Below are 23,922 nucleotides of genomic sequence, written 5' to 3'. Positions count from 1 at the left end.
AACATGCTGCTTTCATTGCGTTTTTAAAAAATGTGGTACTTCCAAGTGTTTTTTTTTTTTAGAAAAGCATTCTTCTGCTTTCATTTTGATTTAAAAAAACTGAATATATTATATATTTTATTTTTTTTGGTATACCCTATCCAATAAATTACGTAATAGGCTCGATCTGCAATGAATTTAATGATTGATGAGCTATCAATAGCACTTTTAAAAGTAATGTGGGTGCGTATTATAGTGATATAGAAGGATGAGATTAAATCCAGCCCTATCAATTATCTACTTATTTAATTCTTAATTTTTTTTATAGAACGAGGACAATGTATTGTTTGTGGATTATTATAGATATTATAAATCAGTAGGGTAAAAAAAAGAGAAAAAAATATATATTATATTTGTTTTGTTTTTTTATTTTTGTATTTCTCTTCCCTCTGGAAAGGAAATAATAATAAGTAAATTGGCATCCATAAAAACAGTATATGAAATGTGGTGGCAGGCGGGGGCTATATGTGAGGCGTATTGATGAGCATCTTGACAAGCTCGCTTTATTTTTTATTCTTAGGAATTATGCTGCCATTAGATCAGCCACCATGGGGTCAATTCACAAAGCTTTTTTTGCCGATACCGGTCGTTATGTAAACGATTTCACACGTTATTGAAGCAAGTCCAATTCACTAAACTACTTAACGCTTCTAAAAATCATCAAATAACGTTTCACTACACGGAACCGATATTTTTAGTTTTGACTCGTTATTGAACGTATTGATCGTTGTTTTAACGACTCAAATCGTTAAATATGTACAGAAGTGCAATTCACAAAGGTTTTTTAGACATTTAACGATCGCTAAGCAATCGTTAAATAAGCACCTCCCTGAGGGTGGCGTTATGACATTTCCCAGGCGATATTTCATTTGTTGAGAGGAATTTTTTGGCGGTTCAGGCTTGTAGTCAATTTTGTTAGGAGTTTTGTGCAAGATGGAACCATTTGGATGTGCTCTATTTGAACTGAAACTGATCCAGAGGCGAAGAAGGACACGTCAGAATGTCGTTCAGATAGAGAAACGTGTATTCCGTTCACGTACCTTTTTGGATCAATTTACTGAAACCCAGGTGATAGCCAAATTCAGATTATCCTCTCCCATGATACATTCCCTGTATGATGAAATACACTTGGCCCTAGAAACACGCACGCGGAGAAGTAATGCAGTACCAGGTCTTGTGCGTTTTTTGGCAGTACTTCATTTTTTAGGAAAGGCCTCATACCAACATGTCAGTGGTGAGATTGTTGGCATCTCACAACCCAGTTTTTCCCGCTGCTTGGTGGAGGTCCTGCAAGCACTGCGACAACTTGCTCCAAAATACATACACATGGGCAAGTCACGTGAAGAGCGGGATCAAATTAAACGTGGTTTTTTTGACCTAGCAGGAATGCCCAATGTCATTGGGGCAATAGACTGCACCCATGTGCCATTATGTCCCCCATCAGAACAGGAGCACATCTACCGAAACCGTAAGGCTTACCATTCACTCAACATCCAGGTGATCTGTGATTCAAACCTCATAATCCGTGATGTTGTCACCGGCTTTCCAGGATCCTGTCATGATGCCCATATATTGCGCCAATCGGGAATATATGATACTCTGGACAAGGACTTAGAAAATAATGGATGGCTGCTGGGTAAGTGTGCTCCACTGTTTATTTTATGGTGTGTTTTCCAGTTATAAATGCGTTTTTATTTTTTTATTCCATACTAGACTGACATTAGTGCTATATCAGTAACATGACAGCTCAACAGCTTTACATTAATCAGTATTTCAAAAACATGTAATAATAAACTCAGAATTTAAATGTCCAAAATACTTTCAAGTACTTTTTAGTTAGCTATCACCTGGTTCAAGGTCCACAAATCTTTCCTTTCTCATGTGAGGTGTATTGTTGTTCCACATGTTCCGTGTGCACTGAAAAGTAGTCACTACTTCAAGCTTGCTTAAGTGATGTATTACACTATCATATTAAGACATCACATGAGAGAGCTAGGAACTACTTATCAAAACACACATGACCAAGGTGTGCCAAAGAAGCCACCCACCAGAATTAAGTACAGTACCTATATGTAAATGATTGCAGCATAAGATGCAACAATTGTGTCAGTAGTTGATTTACTTGAATGTATAGTTAATATTTAAATATGGGAGTTCAACACTATCCCATACGTTAACCCCCCAATATGCATAACATCAAGCATGTATCTTAGACTATATATAAATAATAGATTCAGTCAGTGATCTACTGGAGTCAAGCCATCAAACAGTTCTAAATCAGTGGTCATGCTATCAGACAAGTGTTTTGGGTTGGATATACAACACAGGAAAACTAGATATAACATAATGTAAAATATAAAATAATGATTACACAGAGTTGACACACATACACCCCCCTCTATTAAATCTTACAACACGGTATGATTTTACTGTGGAAATTTAAAGATACAGAGCCCCAAATACCAACCCATTGGTTACATAGGGACATTTTTGTAACACTTCAAAATGGGTTAAAAACAAATTCTCCCATTGGACCAATACGTTTACAATGCAGATGTGTCATACACACTCCCCTCTATGATATCTTACAATACGGTATGATTTTACTGTGGAAATTTAAAGGAACAGAGCCCCAAATATCAGCCCATTGGCTACAAACTGAGATTTTTGCATTTCAAAATGGGTTCAAAAAAATTCTTGCATTGGACCAATACGTTTACAATGCAGATGTGTCATACACACTCCCCTCTATGATATCTTACAATGCGGTATGATTTTACTGTGGAAATTTAAAAGGAACAGAGCCCCAAATATCAGCCCATTGGCTACATAGGGATATTTTTGTAATGTTTCTGAATGGGTTAAAAACAAATTCTACCATTGGACCAATACGTTTACAATGCAGATGTGTCATACACACCCACCTCTATGATATCTTACAATACGGTTTGATTTTACTCTGGAAATTTAAAGATACGGAGCCCCAAATACCAATCTATTGGTAACATAGGGACATTTTTGCACTACTTCAAAATGGGTCAAAAACGAAATCTCTCATTGGACCAATACGTTTACAATGCAGATGTGTCATATACACACCCCTCTATGATTACTTACAATACAGTATGATTTTACTGTTTACATTTTAAGATATAAACACCCAAATATCAGCACATTGGCTAGTTATAATAAATATATGACCCAATGGAAAAATAGATAGAAAACTGGCTAAAAGATAGAATTCAGAGAGTCGTGGTTAATGATTCTTACTCTGAATGGTCCAAGGTTATCAGTGGTGTACCCCAAGGTTCAGTGTTGGGAGCCTTAGTTTTTAATATCTTTATAAATGATATTGGGTCTAGGATTTCTGTCTTTGCAGATGACACTAAGCTATGCAGTGGAATAACGTCCTTACATGATGTCGCCAATTTACAAGCCGACCTCAATGCTCTGTCTAATTGGGTGACTAAGGCCCCCGTACAGACGAGCAAACATGTACGATGAAACCGGTCCGCCGGACCGTTTTCAGCGTACATGTCTGCCCGGAGATCTCTGTATGATGGCTGTACTCACCATCATACAGAAATCCGTGCGTACTCGATAAGCGGCGACGAGGCCGTGCCGTCGCCGCGACGTGCGCGGCCCTGGCAGTTCAATGCTTCCACGCATGCGTCGAAGTGATTCGACGCATGCGAGGGATTGCGGCCACTCGGACATGTACGGTAGGTCTGTGCAGACGACCGAACATGTCCGACAGACAGGATTCCAGCGGGCTGTTTCTAAACATGTTTAGAAATATTTGCCCGCTCGAAAAAGGCCCGGCGGGCAAATGTACGGTGGAATCCTGTCCGCTCGGCTGTACAGACGACAGAACATGTCTGCTGAAACTGGTCCGCGGACCAGTTTCAGCAGACATGTTCGGTCGTCTGTATGGGGCCTAAGTGGCAGATGAGGTTTAATGTTGATAAATGTAAAATTATGCACTTGGGGGCTAAGAATATGCATGTGTCATACATACTAGGGGGGGTACAACTGGGGGAATCCGTAGTGGAGAAAAATCTGGGGGATCAGTAGGAGAAGGATCTGGGGGTTATGGTAGATCATAAGCTCAGTAATGGCATGCAATGCCAAGCTGCGGTTTCCAAAGCGAGCAAAGTCCTTTCTTGTATTAAGAGAGGTATGGACTCCAGAGAGAGAGATATCATTTTGCCCCTGTACAAATCATTAGTAAGACCTCATCTGGAATATGCAGTTCAGTTTTGGGCTCCAGTTCTCAAGAAGGATATCGGGGACCTGGAGAAAGTGCAGAGAAGGGCAACCAAACTGATAAGAGGAATGGAGGAGCTCAGCTATGAGGAAAGATTAGAGGAACTGAATTAATTTTCTCTTGAGAAGAGGAGATTAAGGGGAGATATAATCAACATGTACAAATATATAAGGGGTCCATATAGTGAACTTGGTGTTGAGTTATTCACTTTACGGTCAACACTGAGGACAAGGGGGCACTCTTTACATGTAGAGGAAAAGAGATTTCATCTCCAAATACGGAAAGGTTTCTTCACAGTAAGAGCTGTGAAAATGTGGAATAGACTCCCTGCAGAGGTGGTTCTGGCCAGCTCAGTAGATTGATTTAAGAAAGGTCTGGATTATTTCCTAAATGTACATAATATAACTGAGTACTAAGATTTGTAGGTAAAGTTGATCTGGGGAAAATACGATTGTATGAGCAACTGATACAGTCAAAATGTCTAATGTAAAATATTTTTATTACAAAGTAAAAATTTCTAAACATTTACAGTAAAATATTGATTGTGACAACCATAAATCAGCTTATTAACATTGTATTAACAATGATGTATACAAAACATCAAATATTGTGCAGTGTATATAAACTCTACATGTTGCATGTTTCGCGGTTACTTGGTGTCCGCTTCCTCAGGAGCCATACATGGGCACATAATTTATTAAACAATGTATATGGAATATGTCACAAAATGTGGATGCTGTGTCAGGTAGGTGACCAAGAACCCGGTTCAGGGAACCAACCCACCCCGGGGGACACAAAAATGCAGGATGACCCACATAAATTGGTACAACCTGATTATAAAGAGACGTCTGTCCTATCCCCACAGTGTCACCTTGGTATATTGTACATGAATAGCCCCTCTGGGTACAGGGACGTCTTAACAGAAATTGTGTTGGTGTGAAGGGTAAAATTATACATCCTCCAGCCAGATCTTCCATTACTTCAATCAGGTAACTGCCTCAAATAAAGTGAGGGATCATTGGTGACAGGGGAGATACACAGGCGTCTCCTTAAAGCGGGAGTTCACCCATTTAAAAAAAAAAAAAAAATCTCCCCTTAGCTTCCTGCTCGTTCGGTCTAGGGGAATCGGCTATTTATATTAAAATATGTGCAGTACTTACCCGTTTTCGAGCTGCATCTTCTTCCGTCGCTTCCGGGTATGGGTCTTCGGGAGCCGGCGTTCCTTCTTGAGTGACAGCCTTCCGAGAGGCTTCCGACGGTCGCATCCATCGCGTCACTCGTAGCCGAAAGAAGCCGAACGTCGGCGCGGCTCTATACTGCGCCTGCGCACCGACGTTCGGCTTCTTTCGGAAAATCGTGACGCGATGGATGCGACCGTCGGAAGCCTCTCGGAAACCTGTCAATCAAGAAGGAACGCCCATTCCCGAAGCCCATACCCGGAAGCGACGGAGAGGATGCGTCTCGTAAACGGGTAAGTACTGCACATATTTTAAAATAAATAGCCGATTCCCCTAGTAATAACGAGCAGGAATCTAAGGGGGAAAAGTGCCCTCTAAGGGTGAACCCCCGCTTTAATGCAGCACACAGCTATTATTTATTTATGTTTTTATGGTTGAACTTTTTTCAACCTGACTAACTATGTAACTAAATAATAGCCCATTCATTGAAATTTATGTTGTCATAATTATATATATATATAGAAAAAACATCTTATATTAAATCTAAGAATTTACAGAGACATATCTGTTTAAAAACATTGGTTTACCATACATATTTTCCTGTTTCGGGCAATGTGTCTGGAATTAGTTTGTGGTTGGTACTTACATTGGAAATATTGTAACAATAAAACATATTCGTATACAACACCAGCATGGCCACTGTTGATGCATAAATATGATCCCTACTTGTTTCATCTTAAATCCATTTAATTCTGATTGTGAAGGATTAATAAATGTTTCTCATCATGTTTCTCATTGATCATTTAATACTCAAAATACAAAATTAATACAAATGTATTTTAAAGGTTGCTTTCATATTTTTTAAAAATTCATGGCAAAATCCATGGACAATTATGAAAAATATCGAATTTATCCGGGGGAGGGAACACAACAGTCTACTTGTGAATACATAGATGTACATTTCTGTAGATTTCGGCAAACAAATATCTATAAAAACAAAATACTGTCAACCTACAAATTAGTATGAAAAATGTTCCAAATAGAAACTTAAACTTTGTGTGTACTTCTTTTCATAAAATATGTTGTGTTTTAAATTGACATGAATTGATGTATCTGTTTATTTACAAATTTTGCATTTCCATACATAGCTCTTCTTTTTAATTGCAATCTCTGGTATATTTTGACATTCTTGATGATACCATTTTGAACATGATGAGCACTGAATCATCAACTCCCCGCAGTAAACAAGCCTACATATGCAGTACAGTGGGAGCACAGCAATGTTTAAGTCAAGTGCTTCTCTTCTACTTTTACTTGGGAAAGGTGTTATGAGTTGGTCCTTGAAACATGCTGAAATGTGTGATCTTAACTTTGCTTGGTCAAATGTAAGGCTAGTTAGATTTTTATCAAACGCTAAACTGATTGCAAATGCTATTGAAAAGGCTCCACAATCACATGATTTTTTTTTGGTTTCTGAACATTCTTAACATTTATTTTGATTTCATTGTTTACGAACATTCTCATCATCCAAAATATCATCAAAATTTCTTCAGAATCAAGACATGCTGTCATATACATTAACAGTTCCTTTAGAACAATACAGGTTACTTACTGTAACCCAGTGATTGCCATGCACATGTAGTATTTAATTGAAATCATCAGTTGGGGACCCAACTGGTTCACCAGAAATTACTGCAGCTAGCACTACTGTGCTCTGTAAACCATCTATTTGTTGAATTTTTTTTTCCAATCAAATAATGTGCTACATCCATGTGATCACTTGACAGCCAATTTGTTTCTTGGAGATCTCCAGGTGCACTTTGACGAGTGCTGTAGAGAACCAACTTTTTGATTTTGCTTATGTTCCTCTGCTAGATTATTCTTCCACACAGGACCAATGTAATTCTTTATCTGTACATAAAAAATATAAATAGATTACCTTAATGTTGAACTATTTTTGTTCACATTATAGAATTGTCTTGGTATGATTTATAATACATTATTAAAATGCATCTATATTATATCTATCTATATATCTATCTATATATTATATATATCTATACATCTCATTTATAGTATAGATACAGCACTGTTCAAAAGTCTTATGCCCTGTACACACGATCGGTTTGTCTGACGTCTGTCATGTTAAATTCATTTGTGTCACTTGTCCTCAAAATAGCACGGATAAAATAATTTCAGATTTCTTGTATTGTAGGAAAAGTGTATATCTCTCAAAGCACAGATTTACATATTTCCATGAATACAATAATAATTTTATATTTCAGTATAAAACATTCTGATGGTATATTTAGGCTCTATGCCGAGATACGTCAATGGTTCTGACAGCGTGTACGACACATCTGCATTGTAAACGTATTGGTCAAATGGGAGAATTTGTTTTTAACCCATTTTGAAATGCAAACATGTCAGTTTGTAGCCAATGGGTTGATATTTGGGGCTCTGAGGGGGGTGTATGTGTAACAACTCTGTGTAATCATTATTTTATATATTATATATTAAATTATGTTATATCTAGTTTTCCTGTGTTGTATATCCAACCAAAAAAACTTGCCTGATAGCATGACCACTGATATGGAACTGTCTGATGGCTTGACTTCAGTATTGATCTCTACCTGTCTCTAAGATTGTTGAGCGGTTCATGGTGTCGCAGGGCCAGATATTAAATGTCATCGCATCGAGTGCTTGTGGCGACAATGGACCATAAGGCATGCCACATTGACTGTGAGGTATGGTTTACATCAAATTTGGATCAAGATTGTGGAAATCAATCTAGATCCTCACAGGAATCAGTTAGATGGGTGGTTAGACCAATGTTATCTGATTCACGATTGAAATGACGGTCTGCTTTGCGATATGTGAATTGGTCAGTTGGTGTCACTTAGTGTTTTGGTCCCCTTAGCGGTTGGGCTGGTACAGAGGGAGGAGTTCATGAGCTTTATATGGGATATCTTGTTAGATGCTACAGGTATGAAACATAACAATGAGATTAGGGTTTCCCCAATGAGAAATATGGGTCAATTTAATGAAGGTGTCTGTATGTACAGTTTTAACATATATACATATTCATGTATGGCCATGAATATGTTTGTGCTAAAAGGGAAAAGAAAAGAGAATGATTTAAGTGTAGATGTTGTGGATTTTTTTTCCCCCTCTCTCTCTTACCACTCCAGTGTATATAATAATAATGTAAGCGGAGGATAGGGCATATATACATGGTTTGTTCTGGTCTCCGCTGTGAGATATCCCCTGTGCTCACCCACTTAACCCCCGTGTAGGTACACCAGCCCTTTGGTAGGGCTTGGTTATTTTCTTTTTTTTGGATATAGTCCATAGCCCTTTGTTTTTTGTTCCCTTTCCTTACATGTTGTCCCATTCGTGGTTTCTGAGTAGTTCAGGGTCCCAAGAGAGGGAACCTCTCTTTTACATTCCCCCCCTCTTTTTTTTGTTTTTTAAGATGGCAGGGGGGTCTTCTTCGACATCCCTACTGAAACTTTGTACCTATAATGTCAAAATCCTGAATAAACGAGTCAAAAAGAGGGCAGATTCTGTATAACTTGCATAAAGCTAAGGCAGATATTATCCACTTGCCCACCGGGTTAATTCTGGCACTTCTCTCCTTCATGTGAAAATCACAATTTTTTTGCTAGAAAATGAATCAGAACCCCCAAACATTATATATTTTTTTTTAGCAGACATCCTAGGGAATAAAATGGCAGTCATTGCAATACTTTTTGTCACACCGTATTTGCGCAGCGGTCTTACAAGCGCACTTTTTTTGGATAAAAATCACTTTTTTGAATTAAAAAATAAGACAACAATACATTTTGCCCAATTTTTTTATATATTGTGAAAGATAATGTTACGCCGAGTAAAATGATACCCAACATGTCACGCTTAAAAATTGCGCCCGCTCGTGGCATGGCGTCAAACTTTTACCCTTAAAAATCTCGATAGGCGATGTTTAAAAAATTCTACAGGTTGCATTTTTTGAGTTGCAGAGTAGGTCTAGGGCTAGAATTATTGCTCTCACTCTAACGATCGCGGCGATACCTCACTTGTGTGGTTTGAATACCGACGGCTCCGGTAAGCGGCAGAGGGCGCGGGAGAGCGGCGGGAGGGGGGGGGGCCCCTCTCCCGCCACCGATAACGGCGATCTTGCGGCGAATCCGCCGCGGAGACCGCCGTTATCGTGTACACCACCGCCCCCTGAAAAGATGAATATCTCGGTTGTGGCAGCAGCTGCTGCCGTTATCGAGATATTCAACTTTAAAAAGAGGACGTCTTTTTGACATGGGGCGGTGGTCAAGAGGTTATACTCCTCCAGGAGACCCATTTTCATACCGAGGCATTCCTGTATGTTCTGGTAAACATTATTCCCAGTGGTTTCAAAGCCCTATGTCTGGTTCAAAGGCTAGGGGGGTTCTCCATAGCGTTTCATAAAAATTTACCGGCCCAGCTCCTGAAACATATAGCTGATATTAATGGTAGATACTTATTACTTTTTAAATTCCGGCTGTGGGATAAACTTTTCACAATTGCTAAATTTTACATTCCGAATTATGATAAAACCACAACAATTTCCCGCTATGTTCGCCTTTTAACAGATTTTGCTAAAGGTGTCATTCTTGTAGGAGGAGATCTCAATTTAGCCCTAGAACCTCAGTTAGACACCTCGGCACAGCGTTATAATATTTCTTACTCTCGGCTGAGGGCCCTTAAAAAAACAACAGGCTACTTGATCTTTGGCGGATTTTATATCCTAAAGATCGTAACTATACATACTTTTTATCAGCTCATAAATCTTACAGTAGGCTAGATCATTTTTTATCATCAGGTCCGAAGGTTTTGGAGTGGAACCCTTCAATGGAAATAGGGTCATCTATCTGGTCTGACCATTCACCAGTATTTCTATCAATATACACCCATATCCCCCTCCCCCCCAGACCCGAGGCACAAGTTGGTCCTGGTGTTTGAATGATACGCTTATGTTGGACCCACTTTGCCACAAGGCAATTGTAGAAGCAATTGGCAATTTTGTTTCTGATATTGAACAGGACGAGACTGCATTACCATTAAAATGGGAAGCCCTTAAAAGCGGTATTACGAGGGTTATTTATCCAACATGGCTCTCGTCTTAAAAAAGAAAGATTGGTGGCCATTCAAAATAGTCTGTCAAAACTCCAATCATTTGAAACTTTACATAAAGCCTCACAGTCTACAGAAGTATTAGCTAACATCACATCTACTATGACATCATTATTGCAGCTTATGGAAGAATCCCATAGTTCATATCAACAGAAATGTGCCTTAAGTAGTTACAGATATGGAAATAAATGTGGGAGACAACTAGCGCGTACATTACATCCACGTCCTCCTCAGACTTTTATAGCCAGTATAAGGAAGTCGTCGGGGGAAATTACCTCAGATCCTCAAAACCTTCAACAAATATTCCGAGAATATTTTTCAGCACTCTATCATCTTCTGCGGAAGACATGGGATCAAATACTTGTAGCATTGAAGACTATGTACAAGAAACTGCTATTTCAAAACTAGAAGATGAACATAGGGAATCATTTGATTACTCTTTTTTAATGGAAGAATTACTGGGAGTAATTACAGATATTCCACTGGGCAAGAGCCCTGGTCCAGATGGATTTACTCCAAAATCATTTAAAAACATATAAAGAACACTTGGCCCCATTTATTCTACAGTTTTTTTTTATTCCATCTCTTCCACCAACACATTCCTGACTCAAACATTGGAAGCCCATATTACTTTGATCTCTACCTGTCTCTAAGATTGTTGAGCGGTTCATGGTGTCGCAGGGCCAGACATTAAATGTCATCGCATCGAGTGCTTGTGGCGACAATGAACCATAAGGCATGCCACATTTACTGTGAGGTATGGTTTACATCAAATTTGGATCAAGATTGTGGAAATCAATCTAGATCCTCACAGGAATCAGTTAGATGGGTGGTTAGACCAATGTTATCTGATTCACGATTGAAATGACGGTCTGCTTTGCGATATGTGAATTGGTCAGTTGGTGTCACTTAGTGTTTTGGTCCCCTTAGCGGTTGGGCTGGTACAGAGGGAGGAGTTCATGAGCTTTATATGGGATATCTTGTTAGATGCTACAGGTATGAAACATAACAATGAGATTAGGGTTTCCCCAATGAGAAATATGGGTCAATTTAATGAAGGTGTCTGTATGTACAGTTTTAACATATATACATATTCATGTATGGCCATGAATATGTTTGTGCTAAAAGGGAAAAGAAAAGAGAATGATTTAAGTGTAGATGTTGTGGATTTTTTTTCCCCCTCTCTCTCTTACCACTCCAGTGTATATAATAATAATGTAAGCGGAGGATAGGGCATATATACATGGTTTGTTCTGGTCTCCGCTGTGAGATATCCCCTGTGCTCACCCACTTAACCCCCGTGTAGGTACACCAGCCCTTTGGTAGGGCTTGGTTATTTTCTTTTTTTTGGATATAGTCCATAGCCCTTTGTTTTTTGTTCCCTTTCCTTACATGTTGTCCCATTCGTGGTTTCTGAGTAGTTCAGGGTCCCAAGAGAGGGAACCTCTCTTTTACATTCCCCCCCTCTTTTTTTTGTTTTTTAAGATGGCAGGGGGGTCTTCTTCGACATCCCTACTGAAACTTTGTACCTATAATGTCAAAATCCTGAATAAACGAGTCAAAAAGAGGGCAGATTCTGTATAACTTGCATAAAGCTAAGGCAGATATTATCCACTTGCCCACCGGGTTAATTCTGGCACTTCTCTCCTTCATGTGAAAATCACAATTTTTTTGCTAGAAAATGAATCAGAACCCCCAAACATTATATATTTTTTTTTAGCAGACATCCTAGGGAATAAAATGGCAGTCATTGCAATACTTTTTGTCACACCGTATTTGCGCAGCGGTCTTACAAGCGCACTTTTTTTGGATAAAAATCACTTTTTTGAATTAAAAAATAAGACAACAATACATTTTGCCCAATTTTTTTATATATTGTGAAAGATAATGTTACGCCGAGTAAAATGATACCCAACATGTCACGCTTAAAAATTGCGCCCGCTCGTGGCATGGCGTCAAACTTTTACCCTTAAAAATCTCGATAGGCGATGTTTAAAAAATTCTACAGGTTGCATTTTTTGAGTTGCAGAGTAGGTCTAGGGCTAGAATTATTGCTCTCACTCTAACGATCGCGGCGATACCTCACTTGTGTGGTTTGAATACCGTTTTCATATGCGGGCGCTACTAGCGTATGCGTTTGCTTCTGCGCGCGAGCTCGTCGGGACGGGGCGCTTTAAAAAGTTTTTTTTGGGTTTTCTTATTTATTTTTATTTAGTTTTATAATTTTTTACACTGAAATAATAAAAAAAAAAATGTATCACTTTTATTCCTATTACAAGGAATGTAAACATCCCTTGTAATAGAAAAAAGCATGACAGGTCCTCTTAAATGAGATCTGGGGTCAAAAAGACCTCAGATCTCATAATTAGACTTAAATGCAAAAAAAAAAAAAAAAAGTCATTTTTTCAAATGACAAAAATAAAATGTTTCTTTAAGAGGCTGGGCGGGACTGACGTTTTGACGTCACTTCCGCCCAGCAGAGCTATGAGGACGGGTGAAGGAGATTTCTCCTTCAGTCCCGTCCCCGCTCAGCTGCCGGACACATCCGATCCCCTCCGCCGCTACCGACGGCTCCGGTAAGCGGCAGAGGGCGCGGGAGAGCGGCGGGAGGGGGGGGGCCCCTCTCCCGCCACCGATAACGGCGATCTTGCGGCGAATCCGCCGCGGAGACCGCCGTTATCGTGTACACCACCGCCCCCTGAAAAGATGAATATCTCGGTTGTGGCAGCAGCTGCTGCCGTTATCGAGATATTCAACTTTAAAAAGAGGACGTCTTTTTGACATGGGGCGGTGGTCAAGAGGTTATACTCCTCCAGGAGACCCATTTTCATACCGAGGCATTCCTGTATGTTCTGGTAAACATTATTCCCAGTGGTTTCAAAGCCCTATGTCTGGTTCAAAGGCTAGGGGGGTTCTCCATAGCGTTTCATAAAAATTTACCGGCCCAGCTCCTGAAACATATAGCTGATATTAATGGTAGATACTTATTACTTTTTAAATTCCGGCTGTGGGATAAACTTTTCACAATTGCTAAATTTTACATTCCGAATTATGATAAAACCACAACAATTTCCCGCTATGTTCGCCTTTTAACAGATTTTGCTAAAGGTGTCATTCTTGTAGGAGGAGATCTCAATTTAGCCCTAGAACCTCAGTTAGACACCTCGGCACAGCGTTATAATATTTCTTACTCTCGGCTGAGGGCCCTTAAAAAAACAACAGGCTACTTGATCTTTGGCGGATTTTATATCCTAAAGATCGTAACTATACATACTTTTTATCAGCTCATAAATCTTACAGTAGGCTAGATCATTTTTTATCATCAGGTCCGAAGGTTTTGGAGTGGAACCCTTCAATGGAAATAGGGTCATCTATCTGGTCTGACCATTCACCAGTATTTCTATCAATATACACCCATATCCCCCTCCCCCCCAGACCCGAGGCACAAGTTGGTCCTGGTGTTTGAATGATACGCTTATGTTGGACCCACTTTGCCACAAGGCAATTGTAGAAGCAATTGGCAATTTTGTTTCTGATATTGAACAGGACGAGACTGCATTACCATTAAAATGGGAAGCCCTTAAAAGCGGTATTACGAGGGTTATTTATCCAACATGGCTCTCGTCTTAAAAAAGAAAGATTGGTGGCCATTCAAAATAGTCTGTCAAAACTCCAATCATTTGAAACTTTACATAAAGCCTCACAGTCTACAGAAGTATTAGCTAACATCACATCTACTATGACATCATTATTGCAGCTTATGGAAGAATCCCATAGTTCATATCAACAGAAATGTGCCTTAAGTAGTTACAGATATGGAAATAAATGTGGGAGACAACTAGCGCGTACATTACATCCACGTCCTCCTCAGACTTTTATAGCCAGTATAAGGAAGTCGTCGGGGGAAATTACCTCAGATCCTCAAAACCTTCAACAAATATTCCGAGAATATTTTTCAGCACTCTATCATCTTCTGCGGAAGACATGGGATCAAATACTTGTAGCATTGAAGACTATGTACAAGAAACTGCTATTTCAAAACTAGAAGATGAACATAGGGAATCATTTGATTACTCTTTTTTAATGGAAGAATTACTGGGAGTAATTACAGATATTCCACTGGGCAAGAGCCCTGGTCCAGATGGATTTACTCCAAAATCATTTAAAAACATATAAAGAACACTTGGCCCCATTTATTCTACAGTTTTTTTTTATTCCATCTCTTCCACCAACACATTCCTGACTCAAACATTGGAAGCCCATATTACTTTGATTTCTAAGCCAGATAAGGATCTAACACTAATGTTCTAGTCATCGTCCAATAGACTGATACATAATGACCAGACCGGAATTGTTCAAGGAAGAGAAAGATGCGACAACACAATAAAAACATTTCTACTTATGGGCCATGCCCAAACAACCAAAATACCTGCATGCCTTCTCTCGGTTGATGCGGAAAAGGCTTTTGATCGGGTTGGATGGCCTTTTCTTGAGCATTTATTAAGACAAATAGGGATGGGCTCGTTGATACATATATGGTGGGAATGCCCTTAAAATTTGTCAATTCTGGGACAAGATTATGCAGCTGTATACTTTAGTTACAGGGGAGTTAATCCCCAACACACCTCAAATTACATTGTTATCCATCTTACCAGGCTCATATAAAAATATCAAAAAGGGTCTACTCAGACATTGGATAACAGCGGCGAGGATAGTTATTTCACGGCATTGGCGCTCAACACAAACTCAATCAGTGAATGAATGGATAGTGGAAATGGACCTAATAGAGAAGATGGAGACCCTTCTGTCACATCAATTAGACACATGAAAAATGCTGTTGGATATGGGCACCCTGGAGGACATTTAAGCAATCAACAGGAAATTAAACTAAAAGGGAAAAATGAAACTAGAAATTAATTAAAAAAATAGGACTTGATAGAGTTTCAGTGGAGATGTCCAAATGCCATAACCCCTTGACATCCCCCCCTGCCATCTTTCCCTCCTCCCCCCCTATTTTTTGTCTGTCGTTATTTCCCCCCCCCCCCTTTTTTTTGTTGTTTGTTTGAAGTTTTGGCCACAATAGCTTGTATAATCTGCAGACGATGTAGAAAGATGTTTTGCTGGTATGTAAATACCGTTATTGTATGCACATTTGTTTATTTGTAAGAAAAAAATATAAAACTGAGATTGAAAATAAAAATTTAAAAACTGAATTTTGATGCTTCCATTGTGTTAAATTGTGTGCTACTTTCATTGCGTGAAAAGAAAAAAAATGTGGTGCTTTCATTGTCTGTAAAAAAAAAAAAAACTGATGGTGCTTTCATTGTGTTTAAAAAAATGTTGTGCTACTTCCATTGTTAAACGAAAAAATAATTACAGCGCTTTTATTGCTTATAAAAAAAATTGGGGTACTTTCAGTGTTAATTAAAAGGGTTGGAAAGGTTAATTTTTTTATTTTCTAAATATGTTCCTTTAAGCTAGTGCATTGTTGGTTCACTTATCTTTTCCTTCCATTTCCTTTCTAAATGTTTTTTTTTTTTGTCTGAATTCCTCACTTCCTGTAAACTTGCCCCCATCATCTGAGCTGTTCTGGCTGAGGGTTAGTTAGCCAGAACAGCTTACTGAGGAGGAACAGGAAGTGAGAAATTCAGACAAAGAAAAAAAACATTTAGAAGGGAAATGGAAGGAAAAGGTAAGTGAACCAACAATGCACTAGCTTAAAGGAACCTATTTAGAAAATAAAACACAAACCTTTACAACCCGTTTAAATAAAAACAATTGTGGTACTTTCATTGTGTTTAAAATAAATTTGTGATACTTTTGTTTGTTAAAACAAATGTGATTCTTTTCATTGTTTGTAAAAAAATAAAAAATAAATTGTTTTTCATTCTGTTTAAAAAAGATGTAGTACTTTCATTGTCTGTAAAATTGTGGTACTTTCATTGTCCGCTAAATAACAAATAATTGTGGTGCCTTCACTGTGTGGGTATTTTCATTGTTTGTAAAATTATATATATATATATTGTTTTCATTGTTTAAATAACTTGTGGTACTTTCAGTGGTTTTTTTTTTATTCTTTTTTAGAAAAAATTAATCATGCTGCTTTCATTGTTTTAAAAAAAATTGTACTTCCATTTTGAGAAAATACAGAAAATAATTGTGGTACTTTCATTGTTTGTTAAAAAGAATAAAATAAAAAATATTACATAATGAAAAAAAACTGAAAATGTGCACGTATGGAACCTAGCACAGTGAGCATGCAGAGTGCTGTGCCCCAAGTCTTTTTGAAAGTTCTGAGTCTGCTCTAAAAACACTACTAAAACACTATACTGGGAGGACAGGTCATGCAGTAATCCCTCTCCAGCATATAACAGCTCTGAGACTTCATATAAGTTCTTACCCTCCCATAAACTATTATATACATACGCATTTCGCCATATGATGTCATCAGGTGCCCATTGTGAAACACCATGAAATATCCACTTTGTGAATGCTGTACTGAGTTATTTACTTATATTTTATACTTACCGTATTATATGGGTATTGTGTTAGATGCCCATCTTATTGATCTGACACAAGCGCAGTTATTTTATTATTTAATTAAACAAAAAAAATGAAAATTCTGAGTGTGGTGCCCCGAGGCTCCTTCAAACACTACTAAAACAATATACTAAGAGGTCACACTATGCAGTCTTCCCCTCTCCAGCATAAAAATAACAGCCCTAAGGACTTCACACAAGTTCTTACCCTGCTAAATTGTTTAACTTCCCAAAGTTTAAAAAAAATCGTGCTACTTTCATTGTCTGTTAAAAAAATATATATATATGGTGCTTTCACTGTGCGTTAACAACAGAATTACAGTGCTTTTATTTTTTTAAATAAAATGGTGGTACTTTCATTGTTAATTAAATAAAAACAATTGTGGTGGTTTCATTGTGTTAAAAAAAAAAAAATGTATTTTCGTTTGTAAAAAAAAAAATGTGTTTCCTTCCACTACATTGTGGTACTTTGTGCTTTTTTTTGTATTAAAAGGAGAATTGTGCTGCTTTCATTGTGAGATAAAACCCAGAAATGCAAGCAATGCTTTCATTGTGTTTTTAAAAAAATGCTGTACTTTTATTGTGAATAAAACAATTGCAGCCCTATCGGGGTTTACAAAAAATGTGTTTTCAATGTGTTAAAAAAATTGTTCATTAGAGAAAGAATTGCGTTAAAAAAAAAATATATCTTGCATTCATAGTGTTAAAAAAAATTGCGCTAATTTGTGTTTTTATAGAAAAAAAGCATTCTTCTGCTTTCATTTTGAGTTTAAAAAAAAAAAGAAGAATTGTGGTACTTTCATTGTTTAAAATAAATGTGATGTTTTCGTTGTCAAAAAAATGTGTTGCTTTCATTGTTTAAATAAAGTGTGGTACGTTCAGTTGTTTTTTTTTTTTTATTTCTATTTTTATTTTATTTTTTAAATAAAACTCCACTGCTTTCACTATGAGTTTAAAAACGAAATTGCAATGCTTTTGTGATTGAAAAAAGTTGTGGTACTTTCATAGTGCGTAAATAAAAGAATTGCAGGGTTTCATAGTGTTAAAAACAAAATTGTGGTGCTTTCATTAAAAAAATAGTAGCATTGTGGCGTTTTCATATGCTGTAACCCAGGGGTGTCCAAACTTTTTTCAAAGAGGGCCAGATTTGATGAAGTGAACATGCATGAGGGCCGACTATTTTGCCCGACATTCTGTGAACCATAAAAAATTTGGTCTATGTGTGTTCCTCCGAGCACTAATACACTGCCCAACAGGAATTCTCTTGCCTTTGTGGCTGTGTGTGGTGAAGAGATGAGCTTGGGCATGTTATTTGGATATACCATAATTTAATTTGAAATAAAGAACTGTGAAGCAAAATAAGGGTCAGTGCCCATCAATGCAGCCTCACCGTTGCCATGAATGCAGCACCCATTGTATTGCCATGAATGCAGACTCACCATTATCGTCAGTGCAGCCTGCAGAGGGGGCAGGACGAGCGCCAATAGACATACAGGAGAAACTCCTGTTGTCTCGACGAGCCTCTTTAATTGAAAGTCTTGCCTCCTGTGATGGACAGAACAGTTGTCCAATGGCAGCGCAGGAGACGGGACTTCCTTTTACACAGGATGCCGTGTAAACAGGAAATACTCATGTATGCACAGCACTCGTCCCGTCCCCTCCAAGGCAGCCAGCATACGATCTTTTGTGGCCCCCGGCGCTCGGAGATTCATTGGGGGCCACAAAAGATATATATACACACACACACACAGTGGGGATCGAAAGTTTGGGCACCCCAGGTAAAAATTTGTATTAATGTGCATAACGAAGCCAAGGAAAGATGGAAAAATCTCAAAGGCATCAAGTTACAGATTAGACATTCTTATAATATGTCAAAAAAAGTTAGATTTTATTTCCATCATTTACACTTTCAAAATTACAGAGAAAAAAAAAAGGGTGTCTGCAAAAGTTTGGGCACCCTGCAGAATTTATAGCATGCCAGTCCACCTTTGCAAAGCTGAGACCTGCCAGTGTCATGGATTGTTCTCAATCATCGTCTGGGAAGACCAGGTGATGTTCATCTCAAAGGTTTTAAATGCCCAGACTCATCTGACCTTGCCCCAACAATCAGCACAATGGGTTCTTCTAAGCAGATGAAAACTGAAACTGAAAATAGTTGACGCTCACAAAGCTGGAGAAGGCTATAAGAAGACAGTAAAGCGTTTTCAGATGTCAATATCCTCTGTTCGGAATTTAAAGGGTCACTAAAGGAAAAAAAATGTTTTGCTGAAATGACTGTTTAGTGTATAGAGACATAAAAGTTAACTGATTCCTTTTAAAAATGAATCATATAATGTGCCTCTAGTTTCACTTTCGGTTTTAAACTGGTTTCATGTTTCTGTGAAGTAGAGAGAGACACAGAACAAAAACAAACAAATCCAGGGCAGTGTTTTGTTTTTAAAATGAATCTGATTGGTTCTGAGGAGTTTTAGACACACAGCGAGAAGCTCCCATGAGTTTTTTCATAAGGAGCCAGACAAGCAGGAAGTGTGGAGATCACAGCAGAATTACAGCTACTTCAAAGCAAAAAACGAACAATGAGGACATGAAACCAGTACTGCAGTAAGGTAAAGGAAGCTATTTAGCTAAAAAAATATTTTCCTTTAGTGATCCTTTAATTAAGAAATGGCAGTCATCAGGAACAGTGGAAGTTAAAGCAAGATCTGGAAGACCAAGAAAAATATCAGACAGAACAGCTTGCAGGATTGTGAGAAAAGCAATTCAAAACCCACGTTTGACTGCACGATCCCTCCAGAAAGATCTGGCAGACACTGGAGTTGTGGTACACTATTCCACTATAAAGAGATACTTGTACAAATATGGTCTTCATGGAAGAGTCATCAGAAGAAAACCTCTTCTACGTCCTCACCAAACATTTTTATTTTTTATTTTATTTTTTGTCATTTTGAAAGTGTAAGTGATGGAAATAAAATCTAACTTTTTTTAACATATTATAAGAATGTTTAATCTGTAATTTGATGCCTTTTGGAGATTTTTCCATCTTTCCTTGGCTTCGTTATGCACATTAATACAAATTTTTACCTGGGGTGCCCAAACTTTTGATCCCCACTGTATATGTCGATCCATGGTATTGCAGTACTATAACCCTATAATCTCCTGTGTGGTTACTGTCCGCCTGATTAACAGATTGTCTTTCAGTGCTAGCTTCTTAGCAGCGTGTACGGTTGTGTACTGTCAGTATTGGAAGTCACTACTGGAGGTTACTGTGGGTACAGAGGTACCAGTATTACCAGATATACCAGAAGAGTAACCAGATGAAAAAGTGAACAAGAACGGTGTAAATTGAATAGTGAAATATTGAAAATTGGAAATAATCGCATAATAACTGCATAATTGAACTTTCAGATGAAAAACTGATGAGCAAGAGCCTTAAGGATTTTTTTTAAGGTAAACTGCTTTTTGTTTTGTGCCTCTGTGCTATTTTTGTCTCTTACCTCCTGACTCTGGCAGTTTTAGACCAGGATGAATATACATAAGATATAAGCATAATCTATATGTTATTATATGCTGTTATATACTAAGCCACCTATTATGCAATTAGGTTATTGCAATTAGGTTATTATTCTATTATAGTATTGGTGTAGAGATTGTCGGTATTCCTGATATCCGGATGATATTCTGACAGACATTATTGTTTTTTACCGTTTGTGTCTTCCTTGGCTATTAATTTCAAAAAACCTCTTGATATTTGTTGCTATACCTATTGGATACCAGCAACTACCTAAACGTCACATGGTTCATAATATACACACACACACACACATATATACAATAAGAATCATATATATTTGATAAAAATAAAAAAATTGGCTCTTATTTAGTTATTATTTTGCATTGCTTTGTGGACTGCTCCTAGTTTTCTTAGTATCCTTAGTGACAATCCTGTTACAACCCAGTTAATTTGTTTAACACAGTCTGCCCTCTTTAGGATTGTTCAGTCCTGGCTCAGGCCCAGTATAAATACCAGCATCTGGTTACATAGGATTGGTCATTCTCTTTTCCTTTTTTTGGGGGGGGGGGGGGGGGTCCCCTTGGAAACTCACTTGGAAGCAGCTGGTGACTTATTAGGAAATACCAGAGATATCAGGATATTGTAAGGTCATGACTAGGGGCAGAAAGCATGTGGAACAAATTACAGGAGCAACAGTTAAACACCCTAAATTGTCTAGATTAAATAGTCTTCACCCCTATATGTCCACTGCCACTTCTGCTTCACTTGCCTCTAACTTTACTTCAAATCCTACCTTAACCTCTACTTCCATTGCAGCTAAGTTTGAAAATAAAAGCTACTCCTTCCACAGCAATAGCCCGGAATGCCAAACTAACAGGCCCACTTGTAGATACGGAGAATACTTTGGACAATCCGGACAATGACCAGGGAGAGGATAACATTCTTGGAAATTCATCTGATAATAGGGGGGGGGGAACAGTTGTTAGCCCAAGAGTGGTCCTTCAGGGCATGGAAAGGGACCCAGAGGGTAATTCTGGGTCCACAGTTGTTTTGAAAACAGGATCTAGTAATAGCAATCATACCCATACCATCCCTATCGTGCCCATTAGCGCTATGGTTGACAATTCCCTCAGGATAAATAGAACTGAGAGTATGTTATCTATGCTACCAACCTCTCCTATTGGCCATATTGCTTCTTTAGTGGAATCAATAGAAGGGAGCGGTAGGACAACCATTTTAGTCAGACCAAATATGTGTGCAGAAGACCCAAGAACTTACACGGCTAACACAGTTAGCGATCTGGTTATAGCTGACAATTCTGGGACGCCTGTAGCTCTATACAATACTGCCATACGTCATAACATAGCTGTCCCTCCGATTTCAATATTAGTTTCATCAGAAGACACAGCTATGGATCTCCAATCACGCAGCCTAGTATCCTCAGTAGTGATCGGGAATATAGCGAATCAACAATCCGATAGGGGACCATCGGTCCCATTAAATCCAGCACAATCTAGATCTTGCTATACATGGATTGAAGATCCAGAGTTGAAGGCAATATTGCTCTCACTCCCTACTAAACAAGACTAGCATTGCTACCACAACGTTTAGAAGGGGCTTTACGGAAGGAGATATCTGAGGTGAGGGAACAGTCGGATATTGTTGAGACTAGAGTTTCCAACTTAGATTCTAACTTAGAATCTGCAGTAGAAAATGTGAATATATACGCATGGACAAACTAGAACTAGAACTTTTTCTTCAGGTAGATGACTTTTAAAAAGCCGGAGGAATAACATCTGGTTGAGGGGTATTCCCGAAAATATTGAAGATGCAGAGTTGAGCCCTATGGTACAGTCTATCTGCAACAATATTTTGGGAAAACCTCCATCAGATGAACTCATAATAGATAGAGTACATTGAGTCACACCGTATAGAAGTTATCAGGGGTCGGGTCCACGAGATGTCCTTTGCCGTATACATCTTTTCAATATAAAGGATGAGATCATGCGCAGAGCGTGGCAGCTACGCCAGATTGAACATGCTGGAGTAAGGATATTGATCCTCTCGGATTTATCAAGGAATACACGTCACATGAAAGGATGTATGTGCCCATTCTTAGACCAGATTAAAGCATCTGGGGCAACATATTCTTGGGGTCATCCATTTCATTTGAAGGTCAAGAAAGAGAATCACTCTCACTCCACACACAGGACCAACTTAAAGATGTGTTTATATTTTTGGGATGTGAACCAATATAAGTCCCTAATTGGTTGGACCTTACTTGAGTTTGACTGTTTTTGTGTTTTTTTATTTCTAGGTTTTCCTATATTATATGAGCACCATATAGTATATTTTAGTGTATCGGGTGGACACAGTGTATTATTAAATAGTGATTATTATCATTAATGCCCTCGGAGGACTCAGAGTACCGTTTTTTTTTCCCTTCCTTTTTAGTGGTCACGGCAGCACTGCTGGCCATAGGCACACCCCCAAATAGGCATCTCCCAGTCCCATAGGGCTAGGTTGGGAGAATTTCGTTTACCCTTTTTATTTATTTTATTATCTTACATAGTTACATATAGTTACATAGTTAGGTTGAAAAAAGACACAAGTCCATCAAGTTCAACCATAAGAAATAAAATAATAATATCGTACTATCTATTCATTTTTATTTTTTTTCCGTTTTCTTTCTCTTTTCCACCTCTTTTGCCTCCCCCTCATTTTTTTTAAAGGAAACAAAACTGCACATCACTCAAAATTACATCCGAAGCTGGCACCAAGTTGTCAGACCCAGACTCTATAGCCCAGGAATTTCAAAAATGCTATCGGAAGCTTTATAACCTCCCTAACACTCAAATTCAGCAAGGTCCATCTCGGGCAGATTTGATATCCACTCTCTTGACAGGTTCAGGTGTGCCCTCCCTCTCGGCAGAGATAACCAAGAGAATGAAAGCACCTATAACAGATAAAGAATTGGCCATGGCAATAGAATCCTCTAAATTAGGGAATGCCCCTGGCCCAGATGGGCTAAATCTTGCCTATTACAAAACTTTTCAGGATGTTCTATCTCCATATTTTCTACGTACCTATAATTCTATTTCAGCTAATTATAAGTTAATAGAGGATGATTTGAAGGCTCATATTATGGTCATCCCTAAGCAGGACAAAGACAAAACTCAATGTGGGAATTATCGTCCCATAGCACTCTTAAATGCTGATTAA

The 23,922-nt window shown here is 38.3% G+C and overlaps 1 protein-coding gene across 1 annotated transcript; it reads left to right on the top strand.

Annotated features, from left to right (window-relative positions):
* Window positions 1–972: 972 nt before the first annotated feature.
* LOC120918356 (putative nuclease HARBI1) lies at window positions 973–23,922 on the top strand. Its single transcript, XM_040329895.1, has 2 exons — window positions 973–1,675; window positions 23,606–23,922. Exons 1-2 carry the CDS (start codon window positions 973–975, stop codon window positions 23,920–23,922), a joined length of 1,020 nt encoding a protein of 339 aa, XP_040185829.1.

Source organism: Rana temporaria, chromosome 12, assembly GCF_905171775.1.
Source record: "Rana temporaria chromosome 12, aRanTem1.1, whole genome shotgun sequence".
Taxonomy (NCBI): Eukaryota; Metazoa; Chordata; class Amphibia; order Anura; family Ranidae; genus Rana; species Rana temporaria.
This window is presented reverse-complemented; position numbering and strand designations above follow the sequence as displayed.

Excerpts from the sequence above, each read along its gene's own strand:
- LOC120918356 (XM_040329895.1), top strand. The coding sequence starts at position 973 with ATGGAACCATTTGGATGTGCTCTATTTGAACTGAAACTGATCCAGAGG. Across the intron at positions 1,676-23,605 it reads AAATAATGGATGGCTGCTGG|GTTCAGGTGTGCCCTCCCTC; the intron begins GTAAGTGTGCTC and ends CTCTCTTGACAG.